The sequence below is a fragment of the Trachemys scripta genome, chromosome 10 (genome assembly GCF_013100865.1).
Source record: "Trachemys scripta elegans isolate TJP31775 chromosome 10, CAS_Tse_1.0, whole genome shotgun sequence".
Taxonomy (NCBI): domain Eukaryota; kingdom Metazoa; phylum Chordata; order Testudines; family Emydidae; genus Trachemys; species Trachemys scripta.
In genome coordinates this window covers 65,802,016-65,814,840 of record NC_048307.1, presented here as the reverse complement: position 1 = coordinate 65,814,840, position 12,825 = coordinate 65,802,016, and the positions used below count along the sequence as shown (strand labels likewise).

At 41.2% G+C, this 12,825-nt stretch overlaps 1 protein-coding gene across 6 annotated transcripts in view; it reads left to right on the top strand.

Moving 5' to 3' along the window:
• SHC4 (SHC adaptor protein 4) overlaps nucleotides 1-12,825 on the top strand; it is a 65,091-nt gene that overhangs the window by 41,704 nt on the left and 10,562 nt on the right. For all 6 annotated transcript variants that reach the window (XM_034784494.1, XM_034784493.1, XM_034784492.1 and 3 more), the window contains 5 exons: nucleotides 1,497-1,560; nucleotides 2,513-2,632; nucleotides 4,571-4,624; nucleotides 8,757-8,808; nucleotides 10,932-11,058. In XM_034784494.1, the coding sequence (XP_034640385.1) occupies nucleotides 1,497-1,560; nucleotides 2,513-2,632; nucleotides 4,571-4,624; nucleotides 8,757-8,808; nucleotides 10,932-11,058 (417 nt within the window). The remainder of the gene's footprint in view (nucleotides 1-1,496; nucleotides 1,561-2,512; nucleotides 2,633-4,570; nucleotides 4,625-8,756; nucleotides 8,809-10,931; nucleotides 11,059-12,825) is intronic.

Genomic DNA, 12,825 nt, shown 5'->3' with positions numbered 1-12,825 from the left:
GTTCTAGGCTGACAGCTCATCTTTCCCCTGTGACCCCAATGCCAGAGGTCAGCTGGAGATGGAAGTAAGTGAATCCAATCCTCCAAGAAGCTGAGCATTTCACAGGATCGGGCCCTTTAATAGCTAAGTTGCTGTACACACATGTACTATTGCTTGTTTACCGAGACGGGCATTATATTTGATTTTGGAATGTTTATTGTTTTGAGTCTGAGCTGACATTTTGTTATAGTCACGCTGTCTAAAACAGTCCCCAGATAAAAGGTAAGATGTGCTTGTGCTGAACACCTTTCATTGTAGTAGGGTTTTTTTTCCTATTGGCTCCAAAACATTAAGCCATCAGTAAGTGAGAAGTTAATGACCTTCAGCAAGACTCATTATTTTGCCCAGCAACTGTGCCATCCTGGATCAGGATAATTAAATGCTACATTGCATGTTAAAGTGATAATCGGAGTGATTTTAAATCAGAAGTTTCTTTGTCGAAGTGTGGAAAATAAATACAGCACGCCACTTTGCTATATGAAGTGTGTAATTTATCTGTCTTTGATGTAGGCCAGTAAGCACTGTAAGTGATTTGAGTTATACCCTTCCGTTCTGCTTTCATAAATGGGAAGTGCCTAAAGAGAATACTTGAAAGTGAGAAAAGGGGTTTTACCATGGGAAATTCCTATTAGAGAAAGAAATCTGAACTGATACCCCAGAGCTGAAAAACCTTGAGAGAGGACAAGTAGAAGCAGAAGCCAGCTCTGGATTTCCCCTCTGGCCCTTATTTCTACAATGTACCACATCAAAACTTAAGAACCAAACTACCCCACATTTGAAGGGGAGAGGCTTTGAAATCCAGATTCCAAGTTTGCAACTCATGCACACTGTTCTTAAACAGAGATGGGCTCATCTGAGATTTACAGAGAGCAGTTTCCTACTTAGACAAATCTAGCACGGCTGACAACAGCTCTTTCACTATTTATGCCACTGCTCCTGGAAAAGGGCTTCAAAATGTCTAGTGTAGAAGCTGCCCTTGAGAATCCCAGTTTGAGTTTGGCCACGGTAAGGTACAGCATACTCCCAAACTAGCTAGCATGGCCATCAGGTGGGGGAGTGTAACTTGCTGGGACAGTTTTGGAATCTAGCCAGACACAACTACTACTCCTGTGAAATGTTCACCATGTACTGTGGACAGTAAAAACAAACCAAAATAACTGCTAGGAGCCTTGGGGGGGGAGGGAGAGCTCAGTGGTTTGAGCATTGGCCTGCTAAACCTAGGGTTGTTAGTTCAATCCTTGAGGGGGCCATTTAGGAAACTATGGTAAAAATCTGTCTGGGGATTGGCCCTGCTTTGAGCAGGGGATTGGACTAGATGATCCCCTGAGGTCCCTTCCAACCCTGATATTCTGTGTTTTAGGGTGGAACTGTAACTATAAATCACCAGTCTCCTGACCTTTTTGGAGCGGATGCTTGTTAAATGGTCAATAGTTTGTGCTGTCTTTTCTATTCTGCAGGGAAGCAATAAGCCGACTGTGCGAAGCTGTATCAGGAACAAATGGAGCTATAAAAAAGCGGAAGGTAAATATTGCATTAGTGGGACATGTTTTCCTTTTTATAGCTGCTTTTTATGGGTTAGATGATTCCCTAGCAGGATTCAGCCCACCATAGAATTCATGCAAGTTCAGTTCAGCTGCATGTTATAAACAGAGTATTTACAATACACTATTTAAAACTACTCATTCTTTGATGAGCAATAATAGTACTGTGTCCTGGAGCCCTAAAAGGTTAATACCCGGCCTGACACTTCTGTTCACACCCAGATATCCCAATTCCCAGTGCTTTGCCACAACCAGGTTTTGGTTGAAAAACAAAAGTTTTTTTTATTGGTAAGGAGACTGAGTTAATTGATTTTCCCTGATTATCTTCTTTTAGATTAAAAGTTTAAAAACTACCAGAATGACAGTGGCTAGTGGTCTCCATCACTCATTGATTCAGTGAGGAGTGATATTAGCACGCCATGTTGTGCTGTACTACGTTAATTGGAAGTTTGTAGATTTCTGTCAGGAACTATGGGGTGTCCTAGGGACAGTAACTCTCACTGACCACATTCTTGTTATAACCTGGAAAACAAATACATTGGAGAATTTCCTCATTGACTCGGAAACGTTTTGTCCCCAGGAAAAGAAGCAGAATTAAATGGATAAATTACTCGTTACGAATTATTCACTCAGCTCTATCACTTACGAACATAGCTCTTTGGTGTTTTGTTTTTTAAAGTTTTTAGTTTATCATTATTAATATACAGGAATGTTGCATACAGATATTAAGAAACCTTAATCATAGCTTGTATTTCTTACCTTTAAAAGCCCCCTCTGAGTGTGATCAACATCTTATCATCATCTGTGTCTTTATTTTGTACAGATTCTGGGAATGATAATCATAGGTTATAAAATCTACTCGACCCTGGTATAAGGCTGTCTGTGATGCATGAAGTTTACAGTATGTTTTTTTTGTTTTTGTTTGTTTATAGCCTCCAGTTAAATTTCTGTCTTCTGTGCTTGGCAAAAGTAACCTTCAGTTTTCTGGCATGAATATAAAACTGATCATCTCCATGAGCAGCCTTACTTTGATGAATGTTGATACCCAGCAGGTAGGATCTTTATAGGTCAGTTATTTTCTGAGGTTTCCTTCTATCCATGTTAATGTTTTCTTCCTCTTTTAGATGCAGATAGCTGTGGTTTAAGAATGAACAAGTGCTTGAGAGAGAAAGCAAAACGATTCAGGTTTAGATTATAAACCTTGTAAAGATTAGCCAGAGTTGGCCTCTGAATTTAAAGGGGAAAAAGCGGTGGAGAAACTTGACATTTGTCACATGTACTTTGTGTTTATAATAGTGTCTTTCATCTGGAAGCATCCCTAAGCACTTGACAAACAGTGTCTCTGTGGGTGTATGTGTATACCTCTGCCTGTTCATTTGTATGGTGCCTAATAGGGCTGCAGTACAGACTGGAGTCTCTTATCACTACCAAAAATAAATATTTAATAACAATAATGGGTCATATGACTGGCCTATGTTAGGGAGGTTTAGCAGTTCCCCTGGAACAAAGCTGTCCTAGAGTTACTTACCTGACTTCCAGGGGATCTCCCATAGCACCCCATCCTGGAAACCCCAGGGTATAGCCTCAATGACACTGCAGCCATAGGCAGCTAGCAAAACTTAGAGCAGCCCTTAGGCTAGTGCACAGTTGTCCAAAGCTGGTTTAAGGCTGTGCTAATGTGTGTTTATTGTCAGTTACTTATCACATGCATTTGCTGATTCTGCAGGATATGTGGCGCTATATGCCTACGGGGCTGAGGTCTGACTTGGAGCTGTGATGTGATTCTATTATTGGATCATAGTAGCAACACAGCTCCCTAAGATGACCACCTTAGTTGTGCTTAACCTTTTGTACTGGTTTCAGCTGTTTTAGTATTTTCTGATACAGAGCTAGGTTTTCTTCTTCACTGAACAGGTGGGAGCTAGGTTCTAACTCCCTGTTTCTGTGGGCCAGCCCTGGCTGTCACACATTGTAGAGCTGCTGCCAGGCAGCTCTAAGTTGTGCCATTGCCAAAGCGTCTTTACTAGAGTTGACCCTGTGCAAGTGAAAGATAGTCGTGGGCAAAGTGGAGCTCTGTCACACAGTTCCCTCACTTTAGATGTCTCCTACCTGGGGAGAGGCAAAGGTGCAGGGCACCAGGAGAGTTCTTTTTACCCCAGAGGAATTGCACCATTCAGGAGTGCAAAGGGACCAAATCCCAGCTAAAGAATCTGGCCTCAAATGTACTAATGCTTTCTCAGTTAATTTGAATTATGGAAATTCAGGGCACTGTCTCGCTGTTCTTTTTAGCCCCTATTTACTGGATGTTGGTAAATTGAAAATCTAATGTATTCAGTTCTTTCATTTCCACCACATTCCACTGTTTGCCTGCTTGCTTAATCAATTGCAGTTGGTTCTAATAAAGAACTGTGTGTTCATTGCGATGAGGTAATGCATGAACCTAAGAAAAATTGATGCCTGATCCAGCTAGAGAGATTTATGACAAATAAAAGAACTGTACTAGTGTAGAGAGTGAATATCGTCAGACCACAAACACCAGAGAGCCCTGTTCATGAAAATATTCTTCCATCAGCTGACTTCTTGTGTGCCTTTATGAATAACTGTCAGTGACATTTAACTGAACTCATTTGGCTTTTAACTTTAATCACGGATTTGTAAAGCCACCTCTCTCTCTCTCCTCACGTAGCCCCAAGTTCCCAATATTTAGTTTATTAATCATATAAAAAATCAACAGCTGAATTCGTTTTGAAAAATCCCTAATGGCTTCTGGGGATTAAGAAGTCAAAGATCGTGCTGTACTGTATGTGAATCTGATGTTTCTGGGTGTATTCCCATCTTTAAGTTCCCTCATAGGAAAATTGTATGATGCGCATATTATTGGATCAGGTTTTCATGAGCTAGGCCCTGTATTACTTTCTCTGCAGGGTTATCTGGTATTTTCTATATGTACAGCACATGGACACTCCTAACTGACTGCTTGTATTTCTCAGATTATTGCCAACCACCACATGCAGTCCATCTCATTTGCCTCTGGAGGTGATCCAGTAAGTATAGATGTGCAAGATATATTTCTGTAAGCATAAGGATTAATTACAAGACTAAAAGTACCTGCAATTATTCTACTTCATCCCCTCCTATCTCCAGTTAAATTGCACTTACACAGTACTTAACATTTCTGAGTCATTACACGTAGGACAAGGAAAGTGGTTAGAGCAGAAGACTGAGATTTTGGACTCTTAGGTGCTATTCCTGGCTCTGCCATAGACTTGCTGCATATATAGGACACTTAATATGTCTTTATCTTTTTTTCTCTGTCTTCAAAATGAGCTCAACCTGCCCTTGGGTTCTGTGAAGGCAGCAGCCTTGGTACCCCCTGCCCTGATTTGAGGGACCTAGAAATGGGAACGTATGAACATAAAAATTGCCAAATTGGATCAGATCTGTGGTCCGTCCAGTCCAGTCTCCTGGGAGAGGGAGGTCTTCTCCAAATCCCTAATAGTTACAGTTTGGCTTAAGTCCTTAAGCAAAAGAGGATTTATATCCTTTCCTAAACTTCTTTTAAAATATTTATTATAACTAGATATTCTTGTTATCCATATACATGTCTCTTTTAATCGTTATATTCTTTGCCTCAGCAGCATCCTGTGGCAATGAGTTCCACAGTGTAACTGAATTGTGTGGACAAATATTTCCTTTGGTCAGTTTTGAATTTGCTGCCTTTCAGTTGCATTGACTGTCCCCTGTCTCTTGCATTACGAGACAGAGAAAGTAGAAGTTCCTGAACTGCCTTCTTAGTACTGTTTAATTGTAAACCAGAATCCATCTTTCATTCAAAAATGTCCATTCTCTCCCTTTTGGCTTTGAACATGTAAACTGATCTGGCAATATAAAGCAGATGGAAGGCTGCCCTAAGTGGGCAGGCTGGGCATTGCCCTTGTGTAGAGAATCCCTGGGTAGTATAAAGCTAACAGAGCTGTGACCTGCTCTTAGCCCCCTTGGTGTAAGGGGATTTCTGGGGTTGGAGCGGTGTGGCCAGGGAAGGGTGTGCTCTGGCAATCCTGGACGAGTAGAGTAGACCTAGGGGTGCTACTACTACAGTGGTAACTGAACCTTGAGGCTACTCCATGTCTGGAAGCCAAACTGGCCTGCAGCTGCCACCAGGTGCCTTTAAAGCCATCCTTGCCCCTCGCCTTTGGTGTGGCAATGAGCACAGTTTTTCTATAGCAGATCTGGCCCTTGAAATTCTGCTTGTACCACCTATCTGATAAGGTAATAGTGGAGGTCTGAGAATAGGAATATTACCTTGCTTGTCTTTATTAAAAAAAAAAAAAAAAAAGTGTGTGTGTGTGTGGGTTGGGGAAGGTGGTGGTGGTGGGGAATTCTTTGGTCCAAGACTCTTTGTTCTGAAGTTCTTCGAATCATTAGAGATGGGGCTGATCCAAAGACCTAAATCCTAACTTCTGACTTTGGGGAAGTTCAGATCCAGATCCAAATGTTGCAGCTTTAAGTCCCTCTTTGCTTTTAATTAAAACACATTCAATTTAGGTTCACAGCTCACTAAAGTTCACTCTGAATCATATCATCAGCAGTTACTTTACTTTGCTGTAACATGCGAATTCTTTGCCTGCCAGAAAAGGTCACACACTGTGTATGCTGGATGGTAGTTTTCTGTACTGCTGAATGCTGCCTGAATTCAAATGGAAGAGTCCATGGAATAATATGATGCCTGATTTGGGAACTGATTTATGGCTTTTTGTTCATTTGACTGGGGAGGGTGTTGGGTGGATTTGAGGGAGGGCACTATTATTTACATGGAAGCGTAACCAGTTTTCTTAATAGTTTAACTTAGAAAAACTGGCTTTAGCCCATCTTTAGATAATCTAGATAGGGTGTACTTTCTAGTAAGTTTTAGATTTCTAAATACAGTTTCTCTTTATTTTGCATAACTTTTTCCATTTTGAAAATATTGGGATACATTTTCAGTGCGCTGCTCAGCAAATTAGATGCAGAATTCCCATGGCCTTCTTACTTATTTGTTCAGCCTAAAGCCGTATTGTGCTGTGAAGTCATCAGATCTCACAGGATAAGCAGGAGTGGGTGTTGTCAGTATTTGGAGGGAAGAGCTCTAATGAGCACCTACAGAAGGTACTGTAGAAGGTGGTGCTGGTGATTCAGTAGGTCACACTCTTCTCTCTTAGGCCTGGTCCGCACTTAAAAGTTAGGACAACATAACTACAGTGCTCAATGAGCGCCATAACTATGCCAACCCAACCCCTGGTGTTGATGGAAGAATTTTTCCGTTGACCTAGCTGCTGTTGCTCGTGGAGGTGAAGTTCCTAAACCAGTGGAAAACCCTCTTCCATGGCTGTAGGAAGTGTCTACACTAGGTGCTACAGAAACATAGCTATGGCACTGTAGCTCTGCCACTGTAATGTCTGTAATGTAGACGTGGCCTCGGTCAGAGCTGAAGGAATGCCCCAGCATGGATGAGAGGCACTGGGCTCCGTGAGCCAGAGCTATTTGCATGATATATCAAATGGAGGTCCAGCCCACTTGAGGTCACTAGTGGCACTTTACATAAGAATAAGGATGTGAATCCTGGTGGCCAGATGCCATTTTGGGTAATTACAACCACATTTTTTCTTACAATTTCAACTGGATATGGTATTCCTCACTTCCTGTCCCAGAGCCCAATCCTATAAGGTGCTTAGCACTATGTAGGAAGGTGTTCAGCAGCTTGCAGGATTAGGCATCTAAACTCTGTAATGTTGTTATGCACTGTGAAATAGCAGCTGTGTTCTACTCCAGAGGTGGCTGCGTTTCAGTGCTGAATGAAGTAATTCATGAATGTGCGTAACCTTTGTAAAGATACAACAAAAACATCTGGTATTTTTCTAGTTAATTGCTAACTGGTTGCACGTCTAATTTGTATTGAAAGTGTACCCCAGACTATGTCTGAGTTTTTAAAAATCTGAGAGAGAAATTAAAGAAATTGAGGAAACTGAGTTCACAAAATTTATTTAATAAGAAAATGTTGGCTTCATTTGCATCCACAACAGTTAATTTGGGTGCTTTTTAAAATATTCATCGACAAGTTATGCTGGCCCCAAGATCTACTTCTTTCATAATTGATTAAGCAATATTAAATGATTATTCTTGTGGCATTACAAACAAGGGCTTTTATTTCCTGCCAGTTGATTGCATCTTCTGTAGAGAGCCATGCCTTGAACTGCAAAGTGCTCTCTCCCTATCTTGCCTTAAGGATCCAAGATAACAAAATGCATCTTTAATTATTAAAATAATGCAGTAAAATGGTGATGTAATGAATAGCAATACTGAATTATCAGCTGTCTCTTTTGCTTTTGTACATTCTCTACGTTTTATTTTTGCTATGTCAGTCACCATTTGCTGGTTTTGTAGTAAAAAATAATGTTTCAATATTAGTCATGACCAGAGTCTGGAACAACCAGACTGAATACTTAGGCCTGTCTTCTCATCTCAGTGGCACGAGTGTTAATCCAGACGAACTCCACTTGACTTCAGTGGAGTTACCTGGGACTTACGCAGTGGTGTAACAGAGATCAGACTTCAGCCCATTGAATTTCATATTTTAGTTCTTCTTTGAGATGTTCTTTTTTAAAAAAATCTGCATAATGGGCAAAATTCTAATCTGCCCTCTGCAGTACTTGGCTTGCTAGTTTGTGTTCTGCTCTTGAACTTCCATAGGTAGGTGAGCTAACTGACTTCCATTGAAGCAGAGAGTACTCCGCTTTCCTGGATTAGGTCTAATACAATTTAGAACCCGGCATAACAATGGAAGAGGACAATTTTGTCCATGGACTGATCATCATTTGAATGACTGCTTCTTCTAAAACAGAATCGAGAATGCAGAATATCATTTATTTAATATACAAAGAATGTAAAACAAAGAAATTCCTGCATTTTTGGGGAGGGGGGGGAATTAGCACTTCAGTATACAAAACAAATGACTGTTCCTTTCAATGTACTAGGCTGACTACTGTTTGCTTTTCCTAAACATCTAACTAAGTATCATTTCTGAAGCTGAAGGGAGAGCCTGAATTTATCCTTCTGTGTTCATTTACATTATTTATTTTGTTGACAATGGTGCTTTAATGACTCACTTGAAAGACATTTGTTTGTTTTTGTTGTTTTTAGGATACAACAGACTATGTTGCATATGTAGCTAAAGATCCTGTTAATCAGCGAGGTATGAAAATATTTTCAGATTGAAGTATTTTGTCCTCTCTCTACTGAGCAATTACATGAGCTTTAATGTGCCTGTGATACAGAACAGCTTGATATTCTGTCCATTTCAGGGTTGTAGTATAATTTCACTATTTGGTCAATGGGGTGATAGTGTTGTCTAGAGTGCAGCACTAAACACCTTGCTACTCATGCCCCACAATGAGAATCTTCAGACGTGACTTAACTCCTATTAACTATCAAACTCCACCAATGAGAAGACACTTGCATTCTGCCGCTCTCCCAGCTTCCCAAGCAGGACTGGCAGCTCTGCACACAACCTCTGTGCTGGCTGAGAGGAAGGGAATTTATGCCTGCACTGTTGCAAACTGAGCTGCTCCAGTTGAAGTTTCGAGGAGAGGAAAAAGTTTTGGTGATTTTTGTCTTGTAATTTATGATGTTCCCAAAATCCCTTAATGGAATTACAGCCATGCAATTCAGTTGCATTCACTTTTATTCACCTAGTCTGTTTAAATACCAGTCTGCTGCCTCATCTGTGGAGATCATCATTGCATCCTCTGCATTACTTATTTAAGAACAGTTATACAGTGAACAGCAGGTCACATCAGTACAATTTTGGAGCCAGCTAGCAACTGATGACCATTGCTAACAGAATACTGTGAGTTAGAAAAAAAGCCCCATTCTCCTGGAGGCATTGCAACAGGCAAAACACTGACTAGCACAACTATGCAGGAGCATTTCACAGGCAGTGCAAATGCAGACAGTGGGACAAGACGAGGGATTGAAGTGGTCAGAGTAATTCTATTTCCTTCTGCAATGTACTGACTAGCATCTAATTTGTACAGCAGCCCACTAGCAGATGGACTGGTGAGACTTACTCAGGTGTATTTCGATATGAGAGCATTTGTCCCTTCAGTGGCTGGCCTATAGAAAATAAAACCTCTAATACTGCTCTAGCTAATTTCCCTTCAGTTCAGGTAGCAGGAAACTGTTTATTAGAGCTGGAGGTTTTGGGTATCATCACTGCTTATGACTACTAAGTCTATGTGATCACAGTATGTAAAACAACTGACTACTGAGATGTCTTCTATGGTTAAGGAATCGTTTCCGGGGAAGGTTGGGCTGTTATTTATGACCCTCATTTCATAGCTATGTCATCTTTATTCTGATAGATGAGAAAATGACTAAGTCAATGAATTACGGCACTCCAAAAATCTAGTCATTTGTGGTTTCAGTGACATTTAGTATTAAGTAACACATTAAAAACCACTGTAAAATCAGTGCTTGTGTTTGTATTGCACTAGTGAATTATACTACCATTTGGAAAGTAGACTTTAGATTGAGGCTTGAATTTTAGGCCTCAGGCTGGTAGCAGCAGAGGCAGTCATGGTCTACAGTTCTCTGTGTAGGATGCAGTGTACTGTACTAGCCAGAGTGATCTCACAGTGCCATCTAGTGACTGGTCTGTAAAAGAGTTGCTGCTTTGAGACCTACTGCCAGATTTTCAGGAGTTCATGGCCAGATTTTAAATGCATAGCACCCAAAATTGGAGGCAGATTTTCAAAGATTTCAGTTTCCCTTTAAGCATCTAAATAAGGGACAGATTTTCAGAAGACCTCTGTGCCCAGTATATGCCTAACATGCAGAAGTCTTCAGCAGATCTGGCCACTTACTTTGGACTTTTGGTTTAAATGAATGATATTGGAAAATCTGACTCTTAATGCATAGCAGTCACTATGAGAGGAAGAGAGACAAGGGATGCTATAAGAAAAACAAAGCAGAAAACATAAACACAGGATTAGATTCTTTTGTCAAGTTGTAGATTTATATTAAAATTAAAACACATGCAAGGTGGTTTTCTTAACGCATCAAAAGAAAAATCAACATGGTCTCCTCAAATTACTAAGATATTTCCTCTATACTTCATCTCTGGATTTACTGATATAAGAACTTTCTTTATATTCTTATATAAATATATGAATATTTTCTTATAAGCTAAGTGAATGTTTTTTTGAAAGTGTCTTTTTGTTCTGTGTTTATACAGCGCCAAGCACAATAGAGTCCTTGCCGCTATAATACAAATAATAAATAATAGTGTTTTAAAAACATTTTTGTATCACTTTGTAGCGTGCCATATATTGGAATGTCCCAACGGAATGGCTCAGGATGTAATAAATACCATCGGGCAGGCTTTTGAGCTCCGATTCAAGCAATACTTGAAGAATCCTTCTACTCTGATTACTTCCAATGAAAGGTCAGTATGGTGTTTTCTATAACCCGAATATTGCTCTTCTACTGTAAGGATGAATATATTCTATAGGGACTGACCCCCTAAACAAGATGCATTGTGCATGACATTCTTTTGGACACGCACAGACTTTATTTTTAAAAACAACAACCCTGTACACACAAATGGGAGTGCACTAGAAGCAGGAAAACTTGGTCTGCTCCACAGCAACTGGGCAGGGAGTAGGTGGGGAACTGTCAGAGACTTAGCTTCACCCCTCCATACGCCCTGACCAACACAGCAGAGAAATCATAGGGACACATACAATCTCAGCCTATCTTTCTGACATCTCCTTGCAGATGTCCACTCAACTGAAACCTAACATGGCCAGAACTCGAGTGCCTGATGTTTCCCCCAATGCCCTCCCCTTTCCTTATCACAGCAAGCAACACCACCATCCTCCTTGTTGCTCAAGCTCATCATCTTAGCTTTGTCTTCACCTTTGTCTTCGGCTTTGAACCACAGTTACAGGCCCAGGTCTAAATCTTGCTGCTTCTTTCTGCACAACAGCTCCAAGATCCAACCTTTTCTTCCTGCTCATGCTGCCAAGACTCTGGTCCAAGCCCTGATCATCTCATGCTTTCACTGCTCTAATCTCCTGCTGTCTGCCTTCAGTGCCTGCAACCTCAACCCCCTAAAGTCTATTAAAACATGGCTGTGAAGATCATCTTGGCTTATTGCTCTGACTTTGTTGCCTCTCTCCCATCTTTAAGTTTCTCCATTGGTTCCCCCATCTCCATTGCATCAGACACAAACTTCTTGTCCTTACTTTCAAAGCCCTTTGCAGTTTAGCCCCCTGCCCACCTCTCCAACCTATCATAGCAAGGTTGGTCCACACTTTCACTCTGCCCATTTCACTTTCACTCAATCAGCTGCTTCTCTGACAAGCATTTACATGCTTTCTCCCATGCTGCCCGTTATGAGTGGGAAAAGCTCCCAGTCTGAATCCGCAAAGCCGCCACTATCTTCCTTCAGCTCCCTATTCAAAACTAACCTCTGCTTCAACACTTAAAGGAAACTGCAAGCTGGTAGTCACTAGGCAGGTGGCAAATTGTGGTCACTGCTACTGAGTGGCTGAGAACTGCACACATCCTATTGTCTTTGTTACATTGCCCTCTTAGAGCAAGGACGACCTTTTATAATGTTTTGTACAGTGTCTTGCAGAATGAGACCCAACCAAGTTGTGACCTTTATGTGCTACCACAATAGAAATGTTAAAAAATGTTACCCCTTTTTGATCTGGGCTGTTGGACAAAATGTGGGGTCTTGTGAGTTGTTTCAGTTAGGAAGACGAGCTGGTGATGGAGCCAGGTGTTTCTTTGACGCAGTCCTGTTTATTTTCAAAGAATGTACAAAGTCCTGTTTCCTTGGACACAGGAAGACTCAAACAACGGGATAGTTTCTTTGCTCACAGTTCCAAGCCTCTTTCAGACAAGCACTCTCCCCAAAACCTCTCGCCCTAGTCTTTTTCTCAGGGCCACACTCCCAATGCTTGTTCTGCTGCCTCCTTGGCTTTCTATTTCTGTTGTATTTTCCATTGCTTATGTCCCATGCACTCAGACCTACCACTCCAGTACAATCAGGGCTTGTCTTCACTACCCGCCTGGATTGGCGGGTAGAAATCGATCTCTCAGGGATCGATTTATCGCGTCTCGTCGGAACGCGATAATCAATCCCCGAATCGACGTGCGTACTCCACCAGCCCAGGTAGGAGTAAGCGCCGTCGACGGGGAA